At 48.8% G+C, this 26826-nt stretch overlaps 1 protein-coding gene across 1 annotated transcript; it reads right to left on the minus strand.

Moving 5' to 3' along the window:
- Positions 1 to 653: 653 nt before the first annotated feature.
- LOC118077423 (ensconsin-like) lies at positions 654 to 26826 on the minus strand. Its single transcript, XM_060270089.1, has 9 exons — positions 26519 to 26826; positions 25355 to 25432; positions 20369 to 20504; positions 16931 to 17066; positions 14662 to 14766; positions 7228 to 7281; positions 3778 to 3859; positions 2115 to 2304; positions 654 to 990 (listed from the first exon to the last, which is right to left on the minus strand). Exons 1-9 carry the CDS (start codon positions 26724 to 26726, stop codon positions 654 to 656), a joined length of 1326 nt encoding a protein of 441 aa, XP_060126072.1. The 5' UTR covers positions 26727 to 26826.

Below are 26826 nucleotides of genomic sequence, written 5' to 3' on the forward strand. Positions count from 1 at the left end.
CTAGGAGTCTTGGTAGACCACAAACTTGACATGAGTCAACAGTGTGATGCAGCAGCTCAAAAAGCCAATGCAATTCTGGGCTGCATCAAGGAGTATAGCATCTAGACCTAGGGAAGTAATAGTACCACTGTATTCTGCTCTGGTCAGACCTCACCTGGAGTACTGTGTCCAGTTCTGGGCACCACAGTTCAAGAAGGATACGGAGAAGCTGGAACGTGTCCAGATGAGGGCAACCAAAATGGTCAAAGGCCTGGAAACGATGCCTTATGAGGAACCCCCTGCCAAGCAGGAAACGCCATCAAAGCATTCTTGACATATGCCTGTCAAGCCTCTGCTTAAAGACCTCCAAAGAAGGAGACTCCACCGCACTCCTTGGTAGCAAATTCCACTGCCGAACAGCTCTTACTGTCAGGAAGTTCTTCCTAATGTTGAGGTGGAATCTTCTTTCTTGTAGTTAGAATCCATTGCTCCGTGTCCGCTTCTCTGGAGCAGAAGAAAACAACCTTTCTCCCTCCTCCATATGACATCCTTTCATATATTTGAACATGGCTATCATATCACCCCTTAACCTTCTCTTCGCCAGGCTAAACATACCCAGCTCCCTAAGCTGTTCCTCATAAGGCATCGTTTCCAGGCCTTTGACCATTTTATTATTATTTTTCTGTCGATGCCGCCCAGGTGGGCGGGGTAGAAATAAACAAATAAATCATCGCTATCCTCATATCTATCGGATTGGTGAAGGAATTCCTGGGACTTCTTTCTTCAAAAGCCAGCCTGGGACTCGCAGGTACAACAGCGGCGTCTTTCAAGCTCTGGGCGGCTTTCTCCGCAGCAATGGTTGTCTTGGGGTGGATGCCGAGGTCAATGATTTCTTCAAATTTCCACGCGGTAGAGTTCCCATTCAGGTTGGACAGAAATCCAGCGGAGCGATCCGCTTCGTTGACGCGCAAGATTTCGGAGTTCTCGGCGACCATGTCCTTTGCTGGGGGGCTGAGAAAAGAGCAGGGTGGATTAAAAGCAATGGTTTTTTAAAAATAAAAAATAAAATTAAAAAAATAAATCAGATTTTTTTAAAAATTTAAATTGGATTTTTAAAAATAAGATGCTTTTGGAGGGAAAAAATTTCTATGATATGATAGCCATGTTCAAATATATAAAAGGATGTCATATAGAGGAGGGTGAAAGGTTGTTTTCTGCTGCTCCAGAGAAGCGGACACGGAGCAATGGATTCAAACTACAAGAAGGAAGATTCCACCTCAACATTAGGAAGAACTTCCTGACAGTAAGAGCTGTTCGACAGTGGGATTTGCTGCCAAGAAGTATGGTGGAGTCTCCTTCTTTGGAGGTCTTTAAGCAGAGGCTTGACAGCCATATGTCAAGAAAGCTTTGATGGCGTTTCCTGCTTGGCAGGGGGTTGGACTGGATGGCCCTTGGGGTCTCTTCCAACTCTAGGATTCTATGATTGCTTTCATTCTATGGTTCGATGGTCTCGTCAGAGAGTAAAATTAATGTTAAACTGCTGCTTTTAAAAGTCTGGAACGGATTCATCCCTTTTGCATGAACTTGGTTTTGGAATGCTTTGATTTTGGAACGGACCTCCGGAATGGGTTATGTTTGAGAACCAAGGGACCACTGTACAGGGCTGGTTTTTTTGGGGGGGGGCAGGAGTGGGGTCACAACGTACAGTCATACCTCGGTTTGAGTACTTTCAGTTTAAGTACACCGTGGACCCTTACCTTCCAAGTGCCGGACTGCAGAATCTGGGACCGGCAGCCGCGTGACACCGGACGTTGCGTCGACGTAACTTCCGGTGTCGCTTTGCCCTTCTATGGGCACCAAAAATGGCCGCCGCCGGCTTCGAAAGTCGCTTGTGCGCATGTCAGGAAGTGCGTCGACGCAACTTCTGGACATGCGTAGATGCGACTTTTGAAGCCGGCGGCGGCCATTTTTGGTGCCCATAGAAGGGCAAATCGGAAAGGGGAAAAATGGCCGCCGGCAGGAGAAAATAACGGAGAAAAATGGGAGACGAAGTGATACGGGGGACCACCGGGAAAAGGTAAGTAAAAACGGGGGTTTCCCGGGAAAAACGGGGCAATTGGCAGCTATGAGCTTACCTGGCTTCTTTTCCCTGAGTCAAATACATCGAATTCCCACCACCATTGTTCCTCCGGTCAACCTCCTCCTGCTCATCCCCATTTACAAAGACACCATCCGGTTCCATTTTTGATCTCTCTTCTTCTGACGCGGTCCAATCACACACAGCCTCCGGACCATCTTTGAGGGAGGAGTCATATTTTGCTTTTTCTGAAATAGTAGTAGTAATAATAATTATAATAAAAAGAATAAGTACGACAAGGTTGTATATTGGAGTACGACAAGGTTGTACTTGTTCCAGAAAAAACGTCTACTTCTGCTTCATTGACTATGCAAAAGGCTTTGACTGTGTCGACCACAGCAAACTATGGCAAGTTCTTAAAGAAATGGGAGTGCCTGATCACCTCATCTGTCTCCTAAGAAATCTCTATGTGGGACAAGAAGCTACAATTAGAACTGGATTTGGAACAACTGACTGGTTCAAAATTGGGAAAGGAGTACGACAAGGTTGTATATTGTCTCCCTGCTTATTTAACTTATATGCAGAATTCATCATGCGAAAGGCTGGACTGGATGAATCCCAAGCCGGAATTAAGATTGCTGGAAGAAATATCAACAACCTCAGATATGCAGATGACACAACCTTGATGGCAGAAAGTGAGGAGGAATTAAAGAACCTTGTAATGAGGGTGAAAGAGGAGAGCGCAAAATATGGTCTGAAGCTCAGCATCAAAAAAACCAAGATCATGGCCACTGGTCCCATCACCTCCTGGCAAATAGAAGGGGAAGAAATGGAGGCAGTGAGAGATTTGACTTTCTTGGGCTCCTTGATCACTGCAGATGGTGACAGCAGTCACAAAATTAAATGACGCCTGCTTCTCGGGAGAAAAGCAATGATAAACCTAGACAGCATCTTAAAAAGCAGAGACATCACCTTGCTGACAAAGGTCCGTATAGTTAAAGCTATGGTTTTCCCAGTAGTGATGTATGGAAGTGAGAGCTGGACCATCAAGAAGGCTGATCGCCGAAGAATTTATGCTTTTGAATTCTGGCGCTGGAGGAGACTCTTGAGAGTCCCATGGACTGCAAGAAGATCAAACCTCTCCATTCTGAAGGAAATCAGCCCTGAGTGCTCACTGGAAGGACAGATCCTGAAGCTGAGGCTCCAATACTTTGGCCACCTCATGAGAAGAGAAGACTCCCTGGAAAAGACTCTGATGTTGGGAAAGATGGAGGGCAGAAGGAGAAGGGGACTCCCTGGAAAAGCCCCTGATGTTGGGAAAGATGGAGGGCAGAAGGAGAAGGGGACTCCCTGGAAAAGACCCTGATGTTGGGAAAGATGGAGGGCACAAGGAGAAGGGGACTCCCTGGAAAAGACCCTGATGTTGGGAAAGATGGAGGGCACAAGGAGAAGGGGACTCCCTGGAAAAGACCCTGATGTTGGGAAAGATGGAGGGCACAAGGAGATGGGGACGACAGAGGACGAGATGGCTGGACATGGACAGTGTTCTCGAAGCCACCAACATGAGTTTGACCAAACTGCGGGAGGCAGTGGAAGACAGGAGTGCCTGGCGTGCTCTGGTCCATGGGGTCACGAAGAGTCGGACACGACTAAACGACTCAACAACAACAACAAAAGTAAGGTCGAACCTTATCGATTCAACTGAAATCAAAGCCCCTTACCAGGCTGATCTTGCTTTTCGAGGCCCAGCTCGTCGTCTTCCTCGACGCCTTCGTCCTCCTCCTCATTGGACTTGTCCTCGTTCTGCATGAGAGGAAGCAGAAAGAATCAGTTGCGAGATGAGCTGCTGGTTATAGAATAGCCCTGTGCCCAGCTGGCATCTGAAGAGCATTAAAAGCCATAGGAAACCTTCCTCGAGTTGTCATTCTTGAGAGGAATGGCAGCAAGGTTCAACCTTTCTGTAAAATAAAGGATTTAAAACAAGTCTGATTGAGGGCCATATGACACTGGTCCTGAAAGACCAGTGAAGGAGGAACGCCATCCCTCTCCCCTGGCACTTCCCTCCCTGCGAGAAGCAAAGTTACAGGGAACCAGGCAGAGGGAACGCCCTCCCAGCAGATGTCAAAGAAATAATAATAATAATAATAATAATAATAATAATAATAATAATAATAATAATATATTATTTATACCCTGCCCATCTGGCTGGGTTCCCCCAGCCACTCTGGGCGGCTTCCAACAAAAAATCCATCAAACATTAAAAGCTTCCCTAAACAGGGCTGCCTTGAGATGCCTTCTAAAGGTCTGGTAGTTGTTGTTCTCTTTGACCTCTAGTGGGAGGGCGTTCCACAGGGTGGGCGCCACCACCGAGAAGGCCCTCTGCCTGGTTCCCTGCAACTTGGCTTCTCGTAGCGAGGGAACCGCCAGAAGGCCCTCGGAGCTGGACCTCAGTGTCCGGGCAGAACGATGGGGGTGGAGACGCTCCTTCAGGTATACTGGACCGAGGCCGTTTAGGGCTTTCTAGGTCAGCACCAACACTTTGAATTGTGCTCGGAAACGTACTGGGAGCCAATGTAGGTCTTTCAAGACCGATGTTATGTGGTCTCGGCGGCCGCTCCCAGTCACCAGTCTAGCTGCCACATTCTGGATTAGTTGTAGTTTCCGGGTCACCTTCAAAGTTAGCCCCATGTAGAGCGCATTGCAGTAGTCCAAGTGGGAGATAACTAGAGCATGCACCACTCTGGCGAGACAGTCTGCAGGCAGGTAGGGTCTCAGCCTGCGTACCAGATGGAGCTGATAGACAGCTGCCCTGGACACAGAACTGACCTGTGCCTCCATGGACAGCTGTGAGTCCAAAATGACTCCCAGGCTGCGCACCTGGTCCTTCAGGGGCACAGTTACCCCATTCAGGACCAGGGAGTCCTCCACACCTGCCCGCCTCCTGTCCCCCCAAAACAGTACTTCTGTCTTGTCAGGATTCAACCTCAATCTGTTAGCCGCCATCCATCCTCCAACCGTCTCCAGGCACTCACACAGGACCTTCACCGCCTTCACTGGTTCTGATTGGAAAGAGAGGTAGAGCTGGGTATCATCCGCATACTGATGAACACCCAGCCCAAACCCCCTGATGATCTCTTCCAGCGGCCGCATGTAGATGTTAAAAAGCATGGGGGAGAGGACAGAGCCCTGAGGCACCCCACAAGTGAGAGCCCAGGGGTCTGAACACTCATCCCCCATCACCACTTTCTGAACACGGCCCAGGAGGAAGGAGCGGAACCACTGTATGACAGTGCCCCCAGCTCCCAGCCCCTCTAGACGGTCCAGAAGGACGCTATGGTCGATGGTGTCAAAAGCCGCTGAGAGATCCAGCAGGAGTAGGAAGCAGCTCTCCCCTTTGTCCCTAGCTCTCCGGAGATCATCAACCAGTGCGACCAAGGCCGTTTCAGTCCCGTGATGAGGCCTGAATCCCGACTGGAAGGGATCCAAATGGTCCGCTTCTTCCAGGCGTGCCTGGAGTTGTTCAGCAACCACTCGCTCAATCAATCACCTTGCCCAGGAATGGAAGATTTGAGACTGGGCGATAGTTGGCCATACGGGCCGCATCTAAAGATGGTTTTTTAAAGAAGCGGTTTAATAACCGCCTCTTTCAGCGGGTCTGGGAAGGCTCCCTCGCAGAGAGAAGTATTCACCAACCCGCGAAGCCCATCACCCAGCCGTTCCCGGCTCGCTTTTATAAGCCAGGATGGGCAAGGGTCAAGGAGACAGGTGGTTGGTTTCGCTCGCCCAAGCAGCCTGTCCACATCCTCGGAGGATGTTATTGGAATTGATCCCACACAACCTGATTAGACAGGACTCTAGCACTCCCCTGCCCCGGCCCTGCTCCCACGGTGGAGTCTACCTCTACCCGAATCTGAGCGACTTTATCTGCAAAAAACTTTGCGAAATCATTGCAGGAGATCTTGGGCCCCGATGGAGCAGGTGGTTCCGCTAAATTGCGAACCACCTGAAAGAGTCTCCTGCTGCTGTTTTCCGCAGATGCAACAGAGGCGGTGAAGAAAGTCTTCTTCGCCGTCGCTACCGCCACTTGGTAGGCTCGACATTGAGCTCTAACCGTATCTGCTTCTCTGGAGCAGCAGAAAACAACCTTTCACCCTCCTCTATATGGCATCCTTTCATATATTTGAACATGGCTATCATATCACCCCTTAACCTTCTCTTCTCCAGGCTAAACATACCCAGCTCCCTAAGCCGTTCCTCATAAGGCATCGTTTCCAGGCCTTTGACCATTTTCATTGCCCTCTTCTGGACACGTTCCAGCTTGTCAGTATCCTTCTTGAACTGTGGTGCCCAGAACCGGACACAGTACTCCGGGTGAGGTCTGACCAGAGCAGAATACAGTGGTACTATTACTTCCCTTGATCTAGATGCTATACTCCTATTGATGCAGCCCAGAATTGCATTGGCTTTTTGAACTGCTGCATCACACTGTTGACTCATGTCAAGTTTGTGGTCTACCAAGACTCCTAGATCCTTTTCACATGTACTGCTCTCAAGCCAGGTGTCTCCCATCCTGTATTTGTGCCTTTTTTTGCCCAAGTGTAGTACTTTACATTTCTCCTTGTTCAAATTCATCTTGTTTGCTTTGGCCCAGTTGTCTAATCTGTTAAGGTCATTTTGAAGTATGATTCTGTCCTCTGGGGTATTAGCCACCCCTCCCAATTTGGATTATTAGCCACCCCTCCCAATTTGGTGTCGTCTGCACACTTGCTCAGGGTGCCCTCAATGATGGGAATTGTAGTCCCAAGCAGAGGCTTGACAGCCATATGTCAAGAATGCTTTGATGGTGTTTCCTGCTCGGCAGGGGGTTGGACTGGATGGCCCTTGGGGTCTCTTCCAACTCTATGATTCTATAATTCTATGATCTGGAGGGCAGGAGTTTGCCTGTGCCTGCAATACAAGGCAAGTATTTGTGCAAAAGCGGAGCCAAATGTTTCATTTCTTTTTGCAGGCTGTGATGCTTTGTATGAAAATATGTGTAAAATAAATAATAGAAATTCTAATGAAATGAAATGAGATCAGGGCACGGCTGTGGGAGGTCAGAGAAAACAACGTTCTCCTTGCACACTGGCAACAGAAATCAGGGGCCTTAGCCGACGTTGGAAGACATTTACCTTGGTGTCGTTCTGCTCTGCCTTCCGGGTCCTCCTCATTATTTCTTCTATTCTCTGTCAAAGAAAAGTCACACCACTTAGATAACATCAAGACTCAGTTAATAATAATAGTAATAGTAATAGTAATAGTAATAATAATAATAATAATAATAATAATGTATTATTATTATTGTGACCATGCCCATCTGGCCCTTTCCTTTCGCAGCTTCGAGACCCTTGAATGCCAGCAGGGACTAGAAGACCTCCAAAGAAGGAGACTCCACCACCCGCCTTGGCCGCAAATTCCACTGCCGAACAGCTCTTACTGTCAGGAAGTTCTTCCTAATGTTGAGGTGGAATCTTCTTTCTTGTAGTTTGAATCATAGAATCATAGAATCGTAGAGTTGGAAGAGACCCCAAGGGCCATCCAGTCCAACCCGCTGCCGAGCAGGAAACACCATCCAAGCATTCTTGACATATGCCAGCCAAGCCTCCGCTTAAAGACCTCCAAAGGAGGAGACTCCACCACACTCCTTGGCAGCAAATTCCACTGCCGAACAGCTCTTACTGTCAGGAAGTTCTTCCTAATGTTGAGGTGGAATCTTCTTTCTTGTAGTTTGAATCCATTGCTCCGTGTCCGCTTCTCTGGAGCAGCAGAAAACAACCTTTCTCCCTCCTCTATATGACATCCTTTTATATATTTGAACATGGCTATCATATCATAGAAATATTTCCCCTCCAAAAGCATCTGTCAGAGATGCCGATGCGGCTACTCTAGAGTAACGACTCCTCACAGCATTGTCCTTTTAGGCTTTTATTAAGTGCTGATTATTTACAGTGCTCGGAGCGATCTATATACATGTTGTCAGTCAGGTGTCAGTACCTCCGAATGGAGGTTGGCGCATTTTCTTCCAGCAAAGAAGTTTGGGAAGACCTAATCTCCTCCCACGACGTTTCTTGCGTAATTCCGGGGTCGGCGGGATCGGCCTTCCCCCCTTGCTCCCCCCTTCCTGTCCCACCTTATGCATGGGCTCCGCTACCTTGCCGGAGCCTCGGTCACCACTTCCTGAGTCTCCGCTTGAGGCGGAACTCTCCCTGCTTTCCCCAGCGCTTGGCGATGAGCTGGTACTTAAGATGGGAGGGACCTCCCGGTATCCCCTGTCCCTCACATCCACCCCCCTTCCAGGCCCCCCTTCCCCCCTCCCTAGGGGCTCCGAGGGTGCCGGGGACGACTGGAAACCTAAAAAATCCGTGTTGTCAGAGCCAGTGGGTGTGAAGATCTCCCCCCAATCCGGCGAGCGTTCTCCTTCCCCCTGAGAAGACGGAAAGCCCAAAAAGTCTGTGGCGTCAGAGCTGGTGGGGGTAAAAATCTGCTTCCAGTCTTCCCCTGACTCTGACGTTCCGGACTCCGGGTGAACCCACACCTCTTCCTCAGGTTCCTCAAACTCCGCTTCCCACCTCCATGGAGAGCTGCTCCCTGAGACCCCTTCCTCAGACCCCTCCCCCTCTCCTTCCCTGTCCATGTGCCAGGGCTTGGGCCTGTGGGGGAAAAGGGCGTGGAATTCTTCCACTAAGAATTCCTCCTGTATTTCCGTGGCCGGTACCCACTCGTTGTGGGATGCCGGAGTGTCTTCCCATGCCATGAGATACTCCAGCCCTCTCACACCTCTCCTGGAATCCAGAATCTCAGTGGCCACATTGAGTTGCTGGGTGCCTCCCCGTTCCTCCCCTCCCTCTGTGGGCTGGTTGCTGTCGGTGAACCTGGTGCTTTCCTTATAGGGCGACAGCAACAACCTGTGGAACACTGGGTGTACCCTCATGGATTCCGGCAACTCCAGTCTGAAAGCCACCTGATTGACCTGCTGCGTGACCTTAAAGGGTCCCAGCCGTCTGGGTGCTAACTTCTTACACCTCCCCCTGGTTGGAAGCCCCGATGAGGACAGCCACACCCTATCGCCCACCCTGATGACCTCCCCTGGTCTCCGATGGCGATCCGCCCCCTCCTTGTACGCCGCCTTAGCCCTGTCCAGGTGTTCTCTGAGTTGCTGGTGCACCGTCTCCAGATCGTCCGCCCAATCCTCAGCTGCGGGACCCTCCTCCTCCTCCTCCCATTACCTCCCCGGGAACGATCTGAGATCCCGCCCATAGTTGGCCTTGAAAGGTGACACCCCTGTGGAGACGTGCACTGCATTGTTGTAGGCGAACTCCGCCAGTGGCAGGCGATCTACCCAGTCCGTTTGTTGCTGGCTGACATAACATCTCAGGTACTGCTGAAGAATGGCGTTGGCCCGCTCCGCCTGTCCGTTGGTCTGCGGGTGCCTTGCCGTGGATAGGCTGACCTCCACCTGCAGGAGGTTCATGAGCCTGCGCCAGAACCTGGAGACAAATTGGCGCCCCCTATCTGATATAACCCTTAAAGGCAAACCGTGCAGCCGAAACACGTGGTCCACGAACAATTTGGCCGTCTCTTCCGCCGAGACCGCCCTTGCACAGGGTATGAAGTGGCACATTTTGGAGAAGAGGTCCACCACCACCAGCACTGCCGTCTTGCCCCTGGACGAAGGCAGGTTGGTGATGAAGTCCATGGAGAGAACCTCCCACGGCTTGTGGGGGGTGGGTAGGGGTTCCAGTAATCCTGCTGGCGCTGCCATGACCACCTTGGCCCTCTGGCAGGTGTCGCAGCCCCATACGTAATCCTGAATGTCCTCCCTCACCCCCGGCCACCAAAAGTGTCTCATGACTAAGTGTGTGGTCTTGTCCCTACCAAAGTGGCCGGCCGTCGGGTTGTCATGCATCTGCTTGAGGACCTTACCTCTGAGCTGGGCGGTAGGCAGGTATAGGGCTCCCTTGTAAAAGAGTAGCCCCCTACGCTCCTCAAAGTCCTTGGCTTGCCCCCTCCCCCCTTGTAGCTCTCTGAAGATGCGGGTGGCGAACTCATCTCCTGCCGTTAGGGCTGTGAGTTCTGCCTCACTCACTACTGCTGCCTCACATGTCCAAGCTGATGGTGGGAAAATGTGCCTGGGTGCTGGTGGCAACTCCTCCTCCATGTACTCTGGCTTGCGGGAGAGGGCATCCGCCCTGACGTTCTGCTCCCCCGGTATGTAGTGGATGGAGAAGTTGAAGTGCGAGAAGAACTCTGCCCACCGTATCTGCCATTGGTTGAGCACCCTGGCCGTTCTCCAGAACTCCAGGTTCTTATGGTCCGTGTACACCTGTATGGGGTGCTTAGCGCCCACCAGGAAGCGTCTCCAGTGTTTAAACACAGCGTGTATTGCCAAAAGTTCCTTGTCGAAAACCGTGTAGTTGCGCTCCGGCTGGGTCAGCTTCCTGGAGAAAAAGGCGCAGGGTCTCCACTCTCTGTTGGCATCCAGTTGTAGTAGGACCGCGCCCACAGCTCAGTCCGACGCGTCGGTCTCTACGCGCAGGGGTGCATCCTGCACCACGTGGAACAAGTTCTGGTCTGAGGCGAACACTCTCTTGAGGCCCTCGAACGCTGCTTGCGCCTCCGGTGTCCACCTGAACTTCTGCTTGCCTCTCAGGCAGTCCGTGATGGGAGCTGTGACGCGAGAGAAATTCTTGATGAACTTCCTGTAGAAGTTGGCGAAGCCTAGTAGGCGTTGGGCATTCTCGCGAGTCCTGGGGCTGTGCCAGTCCAGGATGGCCTGCACCTTGTCCTTGTCCATCGCTAGTCCCTTGTCGGACAGCTTGTAGCCCAGGAAGTCCACCTCCTTGGCGTGAAACCTGCACTTCTCCAGCTTCACATACAGGTGGTGCTCCTTCAGACGCTGCAAGACCTCCCTGACATCCTTCACATGCTGTACGGGGTCATTGGAGTAGATAAGGATGTCATCTAGAAAGACCAAACAGTTCTTGAAGAGGAGGGAGCCCAGGACGTGGTGCATGAAGGCCTGGAAGCATGCTGAGCCCCCTTGCAAACCAAAGGGCATCACCCGATATTCAAAAGAGCCCAGAGGCGTGAACATCGTGGTCTTCCACTCATCGCCTTCCCGGATCCTGATCAAGTTGTACGCTCCCCGCAGATCGAGCTTGGTGAAGATCTTGCCCCTGCGCGCTGCTGTCAGCAGATCGTCCACTCTGGGCATTGGGAAAGCCACCGGTTCCGTCATACTGTACGGGCGCCTAAAGTGCACCACCAGGCGGCGCTGTTGCGTGTCTTTCTTGTCCACCCAGAAGACCGGGCTGCCCCCTGCTGCCTTGCTTTCTCTGATGAACCCCCTCTTGAGGTTCTTGTCGATGAACACACGCAGATCCTCCAGTTCCTGGTCTGACATGGAGTACAGCTTGGCTGGGGGTAGCGTGGCCCCTGGCACCAGGTTGATCTGACAGTCAAAGGACCTGTGCGGGGGCAGGTGGTCGGACTCCGCTTCGCTAAAGTCCTCCTGCAGGTCCCAATACGGTTTGGGTATCGCCTCTCCCCCCTTGACGTGCATGGTGGCCACCGTGGCTATCGGTGGCCCCTCCCCTGGTTGGCGCTGCATGCAATGTTCCAGACAAAAGTCAGACCCAAACGTGATGCATCTCTGGTGCCAACTGATGGACGGGTCGTGGCGTGCCAGTCAGCTCATTCCCAGCACGATGGGGGGCGGTCTGATATGGTGGTGACATTGAATGCCAGCGTCTCTGAATGCCTTCCCACCGTCATTTTCATGGGGGGGGGGGTCTGGTGGGTGATGGCCCCTCCCAGCAACTCCCTGCCGTCAATGGTGGAGACGTGCAGGGGAAAGTCCAGCTGCAAAAGTTGGATCTGGTGCAAAATCCCTCGAAAAAAAGTTGGCAGACGCTCCGCTGTCGATTAGCGCTAAAACCGCCAGGGGGTACCCATTAGGGAGTGTCAGAGTCACTTCTAGAACCACCCCTGCTCTGGGGGGTGTGGGCTGGCGCTGCTCCTCTGTGGAAGGGAGGGTGGGAGGGGGCTGGTTTCCGTTGGTTGCGCCTGGCTGCTGCCCCTTGTCTCCTGCAGCCAGGCTGTCTCATTTCCCTGTGGTTGCGTTGAGTCTGTGGGGGCGGGCATAACAGTTCCCGCCCTTCCCTGCCATTCCCTGCGATGAGGGCAATTCTTGACGAGGTGGCTGGGGGAGTTGCACAAAAAACAGTTCCCTCCCCTTCCCTCCTTGCGTTTCTGCGCCGCCGGGGTTTGAAAAGCCCGCGCGCGCGCTCCTCCGATTTCCATCGGTTCCTAGTCTGGGACGGGTCTGGGCGGGGCTTGGGGCGGGCCCTGGGGTGAGGTTTGGTGATGTGGTCTGTCCTGTGAGCGTGGGAACCAAGGTCGGACTGCGCGCGTCGCCTGTTTGTCGTTCCATCTGGATTCCTGTCTCACCCCCACCGCCAGCGCTGCTTTACTCAACTCATCCATATTCCGCGGTTTCGGACCTCTCGAAAGCTCATCCTTCAGGTCTGCGTGCAAGCCCAGATAGAAAGCGGATTTCACTGGGTCACTGTGCAGATCCCACCCCAGTTTGTGCACCAGCATGGTGAATTTCGCCCAGGATTCTCTGACCGTTAATTTCCCTTGTGTTAAATGGTGAAGCTCCTCTTTGGTCGCCTCCATCTCACTGTCGCTTGCCTACATTACTTTTAAAGCTTCTAGAAATAATTTTACGTTCTTCATGCACTGATTTTTTGACGCGATTAGTGGTCTGACCCATTCGCGTGCGGCACCGGTCAAATGTTCCACGATAAAGGAGACTCTGTGCGCATCATCTGGGAATTCCGCATCATGCAATTCCAGCGCGTAATTTATTTCCGTCTCAAATCCTAGGTACTCTCTAGGGTCTCCGCTAAATTTGGTGACTAGGGTCTGCCCCCTCCTCACTTGGACCAGCTGCTGTTGGGGCGCCCCCCCCACCTCTCGCGGCCTTCTCCTCATCCAATTTTTTCTGTAGCTCCAACACCATTAGCCTTAGCTGCTTCTCGGTCTCATCTTTCGTTCTCACCTGCTCCACCAGCTTGTTCAGCTCCTCCCTTGTTCCGCGCGCTTCCTCCTGAGCGGCAAGCAATTGCTGCTGGGTCTGCGCTGTCAGGTTCCGTATCTCCTGCATCGCTGCTTCGGCCTCCAGCCCCCAACGCTCCGCGTCTTGCGCGCTCATCGCGGCAACTCCAAAGTAGCCAGAAAGATTCGGAGGTAGCTGTCAGAGATGCCGATGCGGCTACTCTAGAGTAACGACTCCTCACAGCATTGTCCTTTTAGGCTTTTATTAAGTGCTGATTATTTACAGTGCTCGGAGCGATCTATATACATGTTGTCAGTCAGGTGTCAGTACCTCCGAATGGAGGTTGGCACGTTTTCTTCCAGCAAAGAAGTTTGGGAAGACCTAATCTCCTCCCACGACGTTTCTTGCGTAATTCCGGGGTCGGCGGGATCGGCCTTCCCCCCTTGCTCCCCCCTTCCTGTCCCACCTTGTGCCTGGGCTCCGCTACCTTGCCGGAGCCTCGGTCACCACTTCCTGAGTCTCCGCTTGAGGCGGAACTCTCCCTGCTTTCCCCAGCGCTTGGCGATGAGCTGGTACTTAAGATGGGAGGGACCTCCCGGTATCCCGTCCCTCACAGCATCTTATTTTAAAATGCCGAGGGAAAGTCGGGCCAGCATAAATGCCCTATGTTGGGCTGGGATTATTAGCTTTGTAACATAGTTGACCCTATTATCTAAGATATTTAAATCACAGAACATGCGGGAGCAAACTCTATTTGCAGCTGCCACAATGTTTTCATCAAAGCATTCCTGACAGATGGCTGTCAAGACTCTGCTTAAAGACCTCCAAAGGAGGAGAGTCCACCACACTCCTTGGCAGCAAATTCCACTGCCGAATAGCTCTTACTGCCTTTGACCATTTTGGTTGCCCTCCTCTAGACACGTTCCAGCTTGTCAGGATCCTTCTTGAACTGTGGTGCCCAGAACTGGACACAGTACTCCAGGTGAGGTCTGACCAGAGCAGAATACAGTGGTTAAGGGGTGATATGATAGCCATGTTAAAATATACCGTATAAAAGGATGTCAAATAGAGGAGGGAGAAAGGTTGTTTTCTGCTGCTCCAGAGAAGCGGACACGGAGCAATGGATTCAAACTAGAAGAAAGAAGATTCCAATATATAAAAGGATGTCATATAGAGGAGGGTAAAAGGTTGTTTTCTGCTGCAAATCAGAAAGAAAAAAAAGGGGGGGGAAATGGCCGCCGGCGGTTGAAAATAACGGAGAAAAACGGGAGACGAAGTGATACGGGGGACCACCGGGAAAAGGTCAGTAAAAACGGGGGGTTTCCCGGGGAAAACAGGGTACTTGGCAGCTATGCACCCAGCAGCTGCATGTGGAGGAGCGGAGAGGCGAACCCGGTTCCCCAGATTACGAGTCTACCGCTCTTAACCGCTACACCACACTGGCTCTTAACCACTACATCACACTGAAGGAAAGGATTGAGAGCAGAAGAGGCAGGAGTCTCACCTTTTTCCTCTGCAGCCGCTCTTGCTTGTTCTGCTGCACGATCCACTCCTGTTCCCGACACTGTTTCTCGACTTCCTTCAGAGCTTTTGCCTCCGCCTCTTCTCGCTAAAGTTGGGGGGGGGGGAGAGAGAAAGAGGAATCACTGCCGGAACCCTTCCGTTCCCAAAACCCCACCCGAATGGAAACAGCAAAACAGGAACAGCTCTCCAAACTGCAAGATGTCCAGCGCGTCGCAAGAGATTCCGTCAACGGGGTCTCCGGAAAATCTGGCACGTCGCTCGGGAAGACAGGCGAACTAATGCCAGTGTGTACTTCAAGAAGCAAAGATCGCCAGCGTCGAAGCGACAATCCTTTGGAACGGTCATGTTGTGCATCGCCTTCCGAAGCAACGCCTCTCTTCCAAACTTAAAAATGGAAAGCGGGCTAGACAATGCTACCATTCAGTGGATTTGTAACTGGCTGGCTGACCGAACCCAAAGGGTGCTCATCAGTGGCTCCTCCTCATCCTGGGGAGTAGTGACTAGTGGGGTGCCACAGGGTTCTGTCTTGGGCCCAGTCTTATTCAACATCTTTATCAATGACTTGGATGATGGGCTTGAGGGCATCCTGAGCAAGTTTGCAGACGACACCAAATTGGGAGGGGTGGCTAACACCCAGAGGACAGGATCACACTTCAAAAATGACCTTAATATATTAGACAACTGGGCCAAAGCAAACAAGATGAATTTGAACAAGGAGAAATGTAAGGTACTACACTTGGGCAAAAAAAATGAAAGGCACAAATACAGGATGGGAGACGCCTGGCTTGAGAGCAGTACATGTGAAAAGGATCTAGGAGTCTTGGTAGACCACAAACTTGACATGAGTCAACAGTGTGATGCAGCAGCTCAAAAAGCCAATGCAATTCTGGGCTGCATCAATAGGAGTATAGCATCTACATCAAGGGAAGTAATAGTACCACTGTATTCTGCTCTGGTCAGACCTCACCTGGAGTACTGTGTCCAGTTCTGGGCACCACAGTTCCAGAAGGATACTGACAAGCTGGAACGTGTCCAGAGGAGGGCAACCAAAATGGTCAAAGGCCTGGAAATGATGCCTTATGAGGAACGGCTTAGGGAGGAACCTGGGTATGTTTAGCCTGGAGAAGAGAAGGTTAAGGGGTCATATGTCCAACCCCCTGCCAAGCAGGAAACACCATCAAAGCATTCTTGACATATGCCTGTCAAGCCTCTGCTTAAAGACCTCCAAAAAAGGAGGAGACTCCACCACACTCCTTGGCAGCAAATTCCACTGCCGAACAGCTCTTACTGTCAGGAAGTTATTCCTAATGTTTAGGTGGAATCTTCCTTCTTGTAGTTTGAATCCATTGCTCCGTGTCCGCTTCTCTGGAGCAGCAGAAAACAACCTTTCACCCTCCTCTATATGACATCCTTTTATATATTTGAACATGGCTATCATATCATGATTGATTGCTTGTTTATATGTATATTATTAATATGTTAGCCGCTCTGAGCCCAGCTCTGGCAGGGGAGGGCGGGATACAAATAATAATAATAACAATAAACGTATTTTTAATCTCCTGTCGGAAGTCGCCCAGAGTGGCTGGGGAAAAAATCATCATCGTCATCATCATTAAGGGCAGGAATCACCAAAACGCCCCCCACCCCACCCCAAGATTTAAATACATGGAAATTAACCCACCAATGGGGATTATTGTAGTAAGAGGTCCCAAATCACTTGACCGGTGTATAGTTTTAAAAACGGATCTTGGCATGCATTTAAGAAGCCTAAAATGAAATGGTTGGACTCCCTGGAAAAGACCCTGATGTTGGGAAAGATGGAGGGCACAAGGAGAAGGGGACTCCCTGGAAAAGACCCTGATGTTGGGAAAGATGGAGGGCACTAGGAGAAGGGGACTCCCTGGAAAAGACCCTGATGTTGGGGAAGATGGAGGGCAAAAGGAGAAGGGGACGACAGAGGACGAGATGGTTGGACAGTGTTCTCGAAGCTACCAACATGAGTTTGACCAAACTGTGGGAGGCAGTGCAAGACAGGAGTGCCTGGCGTGCTCCGGTCCAGGAGGTCACAAAGTGTCGGACACGACTAAACGGCTAAACAACAACAACAAAATGAAAATTAAGATCCATTGGATCATGGGACAGCTGCTGTCAATCCCCCAAAGGGTGCTCTTTGCATATTGCTGAGCATCCCAGAGACCGAAAATATTTCCCAGTATCTAGCCTCTTTCCACTCTGCCGTGAGTCCAAACCTGAAGTTGGAGCTCGGCCATCTTCTCCTGCTCCTCCTGCCTTTGTGGCTCCTCTTCCCCTGCCCTCCTCTCATCTTCCGGTTCCCGAAGGGCCTCTTCCAGCTGGGCCTGCTTCTCAACTTCTTCCTTTCTGATCCTGTTCCAAATAAATCGACAGCAGCTCAGATCCTTCCTTTTACACAGGGTGGATAAAAATCAATGCTTTTAAAATCATCATCATCATCATATTTGTAAAATTTAAATCAGACCCTTTTGATTCAAATCTATTTTTATAAAGGTTTTAAATTTTCTTTTGGAGGAATAAAGATTTTCCCTTTAAGTTACATTCTAGTCAACCACCATTCAAGGATCTAGGAGTCTCGGCAGACCACAAACTTGACATGAGTCAGCAGTGTGATGCAGCAGCTAAAAAAGCTACACTTGGCTAAAAAAGTACTACACTTGGGCAAAAAAATGGAAGGCACAAATACAGGATGGGAGACACCTGGCTTGAGAGCAGTACATGTGAAAAGGATCTAGGAGTCTTGGTAGACCACAAACTTGACATGAGTCAACAGTGTGATGCAGCAGCTAAAAAAGCCAATGCAATTATGGGCTGCATCAATAGGAGTATAGCGTCTAGATCAAGGGAAGTAATAGTACCACTGTATTCTGCTCTGGTCAGACCTCCCCTGGAGTACTGTGTCCAGTTCTGGGCACCACAGTTCAAGAAGGATACTGACAAGCTGGAACATGTCTAGAGGAGGGCAACCAAAATGGTCAAAGGCCTGGAAACGATGCCTTTTCTGCTGCTCCAGAGAAGCGGACACGGAGTAATGGATTCAAGCTACAAGAAAGAAGATTCCACCTAAACATTAGGAAGAACTTCCTGACAGTAAGAGCTGTTCGACAGTGGGATTTGCTGCCAAGGAGTGTGGTGGAGTGAGTCTCCTTCTTTGTAGGTTTTTAAGCAGAGGCTTGACAGACATATGTCAAGAATGCTTTGATGGTGTTTCCTGATTGGCAGGGGGTTGGACTGGATGGCCCTCGTGGTCTCTTCCAACTCTACGATTCTATGATTCTATGAATCATTTCCTGCTTTTAGCTTTAAATAAATAATCAAAAAAGATTGTCCAGCTTCTGGTCCAAAGGTAATTTTTCACAGCAAGGCACAGGAGCCCATTTACAGAGAACATGAGTGTGGAGAATTATTCTGGTAACTATCACATGATTTCTTGATAAAAAGTTGTTATGCTCAATAACTTTTTTCAATAATAATAATAATAATAATAATAATAATAAAATGCATACCAGAGATTGAGTTGGAAAACCATTAGTCGAGGAGGAGGGAAGTCTTAGGCTGAAAGAGCCAAATGGTTTTCTAATTTGTATACAAGGCAGCCCTGTTCAGGGAGGCTTTTTTTTTTTAATAACAAACTTTATTGTCTAAAAAGAAGATTCCACCTAAACATTAGGAAGAACTTCCTGAGAGTAAGAGCTGTTCGGCAGTGGGATTTGCTGCCAAGGAGTGTGGTGGAGTGAGTCTCCTACTTGGGAGGTCTTTAAGCAGAGGCTTGACAGCCATATGTCAGGAATGCTTTGATGGTGTTTCCTGCTTGGCAGGGGGTTGGACTGGATGGCCCTTGTGGTCTCTTCCAACTCTAGGATTCTATGATTCTAAGTTTGTACAGATTGTCTTCAATATACAGAATGTTTTCCGATTCAGCAAATTCAGGGAGGCTTTTAATGTTTAATAGATCACTGTGTTTTATTTTTCTGCTGGAAGCCGCCCAGAGTGGCTGGGGAAACCCAGCCAGGTGGGCGGGGTATAAATAATAAATTATTATTATTAATTATTATTATTATTAGGGGCCCAGGTGGCGCTGTGTGTTAAACCACAGAGTCTCTAGGGCTTGCTGATCAGAAGGTCGGCGGTTCGAATCCCTGCGACGGGGTGAGCTCCCGTCGCTCGGTCCCAGCTCCTGCCCACCTAGCAGTTCGGAAGCACCTCAAAGTGCAAGTAGATAAATAGGGGAAGGTAAACGGCGTTTCCGTGCTCTGCTCTGGTTCGCCAGAAGCGGCTTAGTCATGCTGGCCACATGACCCGGAAGCTGTCTGCAGACAAACGCCAGCTCCCTCGGCCTATAGAGCGAGGTGAGCGCCGCAACCCCAGAGTCGGACACGACTGGACCTGATGGTCAGGGGCCCCTTTGCCTTTATTATTATTATTATTATTATTACCAATCAATCAACCAAAATTTTATTGCATTAGCCGGTTGGCCATAGCACATAACACACAAAACATTAATAATAATAATAATAATAATAATAATAATAATAATAATAATAATAGCGGTAAAGGTAAAGGTAAAGGGACCTGTCACAGTGGCCGGCGTGGGCTACTTCAGAGTAACGACGCTACGCAGCTCTGCATTTTATTCTTTTATTGGTGCTGCGTATTTACAGTGCTGAAGTCATTGCTATTTACACGGAGTGATGTGGTCAGTCGGTTCCAGAACCTCCGAATGGCTTTTGGCGCGTCTTTCTCCAACACAAAAGCTTTGGCAGACCCATCCTCTTTCCCCTCCTCTTTCTGCGTAATTCCGGAGTTGGGGGGATGGGTCTCCCCCCCTTATTCGCCCCTTCCTGTCCCACCTGGGACCCTGGCTCCTCTACCTTGCCTGAGCCTCGGACACGACTTCCTGCTTCCCCATTGGAATCGGAACTCTCTCTGCTTTCCCCTGTGCTCGGGGATGGGCTTGAACTCAGGAGGGGAGGGACTTCGCGATATCCCCTGTCCCTCACAGGACCCCTGACCATTAGGTCCAGTCGTGACCGACTCTGGGGTTGCGCGCTCATCTCGCATTATTGGCCAAGGGAGCCGGCGTATAGCTTCCAGGTCATGTGGCCAGCATGACAAAGCCACTTCTGGCAAACCAGAGCAGCACATGGAAACGCCGTTTACCTTCCCGCTATAGCGGTTCCTATTTATCTACTTGCATTTTGATGTGCTTTCGAACTGCTAGGTTGGCAGGAGCTGGGACCAAGCAACGGGAGCTCACCCCGTCACAGGGATTCGAACCGCCGACCTTCTGATCAGCAAGCCCTAGGCTCAGTGGTTTAGCCCACGGTGCCACCTGGGTCCCTTATATTAGCGGTAACCTACCGCTATTATACAGAACCTATAAAACACTTACAAAACGTGGGATATAAAAACATGCGATATAAAACAGAATTTGGTAAAAACTAGGACGCATCATGTGTGTTTTGTCCACTGGGGAAGGTTTAGTGAAATCCGCGTCTAGAGAAAGTTAGCCAGTCGAGAGAGCTCTGAGTTTCAGGGCCTGCAAGATATAGATGGGGCCTGCAAGATATTATTATGACAAGATGGATGTTTGGTTGGAAAATATTTGGAGAAACCAATAAAAATTACACACACAGACAGACACACACACGTACCTTTCTGCCTCTTCTCTTTGAGCTCTCTCCTGGTCTTCCCGCTCCCTCTGTTCCCCTGCAAGACGGCGCTTCTCGGCCAAGATTCTCGCCGCCTCTTCGGCCGTCATGGTTGCCAGAGCGGTTTTGCTACTTGCATCTGGAAAAAGAAGGGGTCCGAATGAAAAGGGTGCCTTGTATTAAGTCCTGCATCCTGTCTAGGCTGCGACAGCCAAAGGTTTGTTATGTTGTATCAGATGGGATGTTTGGAAAACATTTGCAAAAACCAATATATATACACACACACACACACACACGTACACTCCTGCCAACCTAGCAGTTTGAAAGCATGTCGTGCAAGTAGATAAATAGGTACCGCTCCGGCGGGAAGGTAAACGGCGTTTCCGCGCGCTGCTCTGGTTCGCCAGAAGCGGCTTAGTCACGCTGGCCACATGACCTGAAAGCTATATGCCAACTCCCTCGGCCAGTAAAGCGAGATGAGCGCCACAACCCCAGTCGTCCGCGACTGGACTTAATGGTCAGGGGTCCCTTTACCTAAACATTAGGAAGAACTTCCTGACAGTAAGAGCTGTTCGGCAGTGGGATTTGCTGCCAAGGAGTGTGGTGGAGTCTCCTTCTTTGGAGGTCTTTAATCAGAGGCTTGACAGGCATATGTCAAGAATGCTTTGATGGTGTTTCCTGCTTGGCAGGGGGTTGGACTGGATGGCCCTTGTGGTCTCTTCCAACTCTAGGATTCTATGATTCTACCTGTGTGTGTGTGTGTGTGTGTGTGTGTGTGTGTGTATTTTTGCACGTTTTCCAAACATAACATCCTGTTTCCTGCCGTGGGAAATGGCTGCCTCCCATGAGTTACAGAGGACAGAATCACACTTCAGAATGAGCTTAACAGATTAGACAACTGGGCCAAAGCAAACAACAGAGAGAAATGTAAAGTACTACACTTGGGCAAAAATATATATGAAAGGAACAAATACAGGATGGATGACACCTGGCTTGAGAGCAGTACATGTGAAAAGGATCTAGGAGTCCTGGTAGACCACAAACTTGACATGAGTCAGCAGTGTGATGCAGCAGCTCAAAAAGCCAATGCAATTCTGGGCTGCATCAATAGGAGTATAGCATCTAGATCGAGGGAAGTAATAGTACCACTGTATTCTGCTCTGGTCAGACCTCACCTGGAGTACTGTGTCCAGTTCTGGGCACCACAGTTCAAGAAGGATACTGACAAGCTGGAACGTGTCCAGAGGAGGGCAAACAAAGTGGCCAAAGGCTTGGAAACGATGCCTTATGAGGAACGGCTTAGGGAGCTGGGTATGTTTAGCCTGGACAAGAGAAGGTTAAGGGGTGATATGATAGCCATGTTCAAATATGTAAAAGGATGTCATATAGAGGAGAGAGAAAGGTTGTTTTCTGCTGCTCCAGAGAAGCGGACCCGGAGCAATGGATTCAAACTACAAGAAAGAAGATTCCACCTCAACATTAGGAAGAACTTCCTGACAGTAAGAGCTGTTCGGCAGTGGAATTTGCTGCCAAGGAGTGTGGTGGAGTCTCCTTCTTTGTAGGTCTTTAAGCAGAGGCTTGACTGGCGCTTGTCAAGAATGCTTTGATGGCGTTTCCTGCTTGGCAGGGGGTTGGACTGGATGGCCCTTGTGGTCTCTTCCAACTCTACGATTCTATGATTCTATGAATCATTTCCTGCTTTTAGCTTTAAATAAATAATCAAAAAAGATTGTCCAGCTTCTGGTCCAAAGGTAATTTTTCACAGCAAGGCACAGGAGCCCATTTACAGAGAACATGAGTGTGGAGAATTATTCTGGTAACTATCACTGTTATAATCTAGTGGACCTGTGGACTAGATGAAAACAAATAGCAAAAAAGAGCATTTTATCACGATAAAACAGGTCACACAGAGAGGCACAAGGAAGAAAGCAAAGGGCACACCTTGTGGGTTAACGTTTTGAATAGAAGAGCCTTATTTGACCTTTTTGCAGTCTGCTACACATTCACGTCCTTCATCGTTGTATCATATTATGTACTGACCACAAGACGGGCAAGAAATGCCTAAATAAATGAACTAAATTCATGTATTGTAATATATATATATATATATATATATATATATATATATATATATATATATATATAAATAAATATATAAAATACATCTGGATCACAACCTTTACTATCATCTCCAAAACAAAACACAAAAATGGCTGTTCACAAAAAAGGAGCAAGGACTGTTCTAGTTAGGCATGGAAGGAACTTTCAAGATGGCGACGTGAATAATACCATAATAATAAAAAAGACATCCCCTGAAAATAAGCCATAGTGTGTGTTTTTTGAAGAAAAATGAATATAAGACGGTGTCTTATTTTTGGAGAAACACGGTAGTGCACAAATGACGGAAGCCTCACTGACTTTAAGTATGCCTGCATAGTTCTAGTTACAGGTAGGTAGCCGTGTTGGTCTGAGTCGAAACAAAATAAAAAAAATTCCTTCAGTAGCACCTTAAAGACCAACTAAGTTTTTATTTTGGTATGAGCTTTTTTTATTATCTGGACACATGGACAACAGACCCTGGAAACCTTCCACCAGACATTCATTGACTTTCCCCCACCATCAACCTAACAATGAACCAATCTGTGCAAGAAATACATTTTTTAGACACTACAATAAAAATACAGGATGGACGTATAGACACCACCTTATACCGAAAACCAACTGAGCGACAAGCATATCTACATGCTTCTAGCTACCATCCCAAACATACCAAACAATCCATCGTATACAGCCAGGCCCTACGCTACAACCGCATCTCTTCCAACTCTACAGACAGAGAATCTCACCTAAGAGATCTACAGCAAACCTTTTTAGAACTAAAATATCCACCTGATGAAGTTAAACAACAGATCAACAGAGCCAGACTGATACCTAGAGAGAACCTGCTGCAAGACAGACCCCAAAAAGAAAATAACAGAACACCACTAGTCATCACATACAGCTCCCAAGTTAAAACAGTACAACGCATCATCAGAGATCTACAGCCTCTCCTGGACAATGACAGCTCCCTTTCTCAAGCTCTGGGAGGAAGACCTTTCATTGCCTACAGACAGCCACCCAATCTTAAACAACTCCTCACCCACAATAATAAAACCACCAGACTTAACATGGACACTGGTACCAGAGCCTGCAATAAACCCAGATGCCAACTTTGCTGCAACATACACCCGGACAACATCATTACTGGCCCCAACAACATCCAACATACCATCTCAGGAGTATTCAATTGCTCATCTTCTAACATTGTGTATGCCATCAAATGCCAACAGTGCCCTTCAGCTCTCTATATTGGACAAACAGGCCAAACCCTACGCCAAAGGATAAAGGTAAAGGTAAAGGGACCCCTGACTGACTCTGGGGTTGCACGCTCATCTCGCATTATTGGCCGAGGGAGCCGGCGTATAGCTTCCAGGTCATGTGGCCAGCATGACCAAGCTGCTTCTGGCAAACCAGAGCAGCACATGGAAACGCCGTTTACCTTCCCGCTGTAGCGGTTCCTATTTATCTACTTGCATTTTTGATGTGCTTTCGAACTGCTAGGTTGGCAGGAGCTGGGACCAAGCAACAGGAGCTCACCCCGTCGCAGGGATTCGAACCGCCGACCTTCTGATCAGCAAGCCCTAGGCTCAGTGGTTTAACCACAGCGCCACCTGGGTCCCACCTACGCCAAAGGATAAATGGACACAAATCTGACATCGGGAACCACAAGACAGAGAAACCAGTAGGAGAACACTTCAATCAATTTCAAGAAAGAAGATTCCACCTAAACATTAGGAAGAACTTCCTGACAGTAAGAGCTGTTCGGCAGTGGAATTTGCTGCCAAGGAGTGTGGTGGAGTCTCCTTCTTTGGAGGTCTTTAAGCAGAGGCTTGACAGGCATATGTCAAGAATGCTTTAATGGTGTTTCCTGCTTGGCAGGGGGTTGGACTCATAGCTGCCAAGTTTTCCCTTTTCTCGCGAGGAAGCCTATTCAGCATAAGGGAAAATCCCTGTAAAAAAGGGATAACTTGGCAGCTATGGTTGGACTGGATGGCCCTTGGGGTCTCTTCCAACTCTAGGATTCTATGATATCCCAGGACATTCTATACAAGATCTCAAAGCAGCTGTTTTATTACAGAAAAATGTCAGAAACAGACTGGAAAGGGAAGTTGCTGAATTGGAACTCATTAGCAAGCTTAAAACCATGGAGCCACCTGGGATGAACAAAGACATGGGATTCTTATCTCATTATGCATGATCAAGCTTTCCTTAGCACCTCAGCCCTTGCTCCCCCCCGCAAGACCAATTGCAGTCATTAACAGTCGTTAACAGTCATCAACAGGTTCACCACTCCTATCAGCCCATCACACATTCCCATCACCCCCACCCTCTGTATATACTTAAGGGTCTGGTGGCTTCTGTTTCAGTGTATCTGAAGAAGTGTGCATGCACACGAAAGCTCATACCAAAATAAAAAATTAGTTGGTCTTTAAGGTGCTACTGAAGGATTTTTTTTCATTTTATGCCTGCATATTTCTTTTTCGTCGTAATGTAGTTAATGTAGGCAAAGACCCTACTTTATTACTTATACCCCGCCCATCTGGCTGGGTTTCCCCATCCACTCTGGGCGGCTTCCAACAGACAAATAAAACACAGCAATCTATTAAACATTAAAAGCCTCCCTAAACAGATGTCTTCTAAAAGTCTGGTAGTTGTTTTCCTCTTTGACATCTGTTGGGAGGGCGTTCCACAGGGCGGGCGCCACCACTGAGAAGGCCCTCTGCCTAGTGAACTACTGTTATATTTGAATATTAAACATTCTTATCAATAAGACCAGAGTTTATTTTAAAAAAAACGGCCTTCATTAGCAACCAATTTCCCCACTTCTCCTGTTTTTGGGGGGGCGGGGGGGAAACCTGCTTTTTGCACCTTTCTGCTCTGCTTGCAAACCTTTGGGTTCCGGCTGCTCGGAATTGGGAGGAACTTTGTTGTTCAGTCTGTTTAACGAAGAACTTCTTTTAGTGGAACCTGCAAGGAGAAAAGCGGGCCACGATTAGCTTTGCGTATAGCAGCATGTATGTCAATCGAGCCAGTTATGAAGACTGATGGAAGATGATCGCGCTCTTCAATTTGAATATATAAACACACACACCCAGCTCCCTAAGGCGTTCCTCATAAGGCATCGTTTCCAGGCCTTTGACCATTTTTGGAACACACTTCTTGGCAGCAAATTCCACTGCCGAACAGCTCTTACTGTCAGGAAGTTCTTCCTAATGTTGAGGTGGAATCTTCTTTCTTGTAGTTTGAATCCATTGCTCCGTGTCCGCTTCTCTGGAGCAGCAGAAAACAACCTTTCTCCCTCCTCTATATGACATCCTTTTACATATTTGAACATGGCTATCATATCACCCCTTAACCTTCTCACGGAGCAATGGATTCAAGCTACAAGAAAGAAGCTTCCACCTAAACATTAGGAAGAACTTCCTGACAGTAAGAGCTGTTTGACAGTGGAATTTGCTGCCAAGAAGTGTGGTGGAGTCTCCTTCTTTTGAGGTCTTTAAGCGGAGGCTTGACAGGCATATGTCAAGAGTGCTTTGATGGTGTTTCCCGCTTGGCAGGGGGTTGGACTGGATGGCCCTTGGGGTCTCTTCCAACTCTATGATTCTATGATTCTATGGTAATAATCCCATATAAAAGAAACAGTATACAAGAAGTAAATAAGGAGGCCATTTACAGGCTAAAGGAAGTCTTTTATTTTTATGTTCTGTTTTCTTTGTGTAAGGGGGTAGAAGCTTAATTTTGATAATGAAATTGTCAATGGTGGTGGCTTTGTTTGTATGTATAAGTTGCTGTGGACTATGTTGTCAATAAATTATTCTTTTTAAAAAAAGGAAGAGTAGGTGCGAAACCAGGGGTCATAATTTGGCTTTCTGAATTCCAGAACCGAGGGGGTCTGTGAAGTGTTTATACCATGATTCCTCTGTTCTAATGGACCTCGTCGCATCCAGCAACCAATGGGTGGAGATATGCACAGTCCACTGGGTTAACAAAATGAGGTTGTTAAGATGGGAAAGCATACTGGATTGTGGCTGTTTTGCAAATATATACACTCACCCTTGCTGGGAGAATTCAGACGTGCTGCCGAGGACGACAGGCGCTTGCTGATGACAGTTTCTGCTTGCTTGAGGTTTGCTGAGGAGGTTGAGCGCTTGCTGCCTGAAAAAAAAAAAGGAATTACGACTTTAGCACAGGGTGGATTGAAGTTCTCACTCAATCGGCTCCGGAAATCAGTTCCCAAAACCAAAGCATTCCAATGCCACATTATTTTTTTAAATAATTATTTTTATTAAGGATTTTTTTGGGTTACAAAGGTAGTGCTGTGTCTCATGCATCATTTTTACACATCAATTTTACTTGCTGAG

This window comes from Zootoca vivipara, chromosome W, assembly GCF_963506605.1.
Source record: "Zootoca vivipara chromosome W, rZooViv1.1, whole genome shotgun sequence".
In the NCBI taxonomy this organism is placed as follows: domain Eukaryota; kingdom Metazoa; phylum Chordata; class Lepidosauria; order Squamata; family Lacertidae; genus Zootoca; species Zootoca vivipara.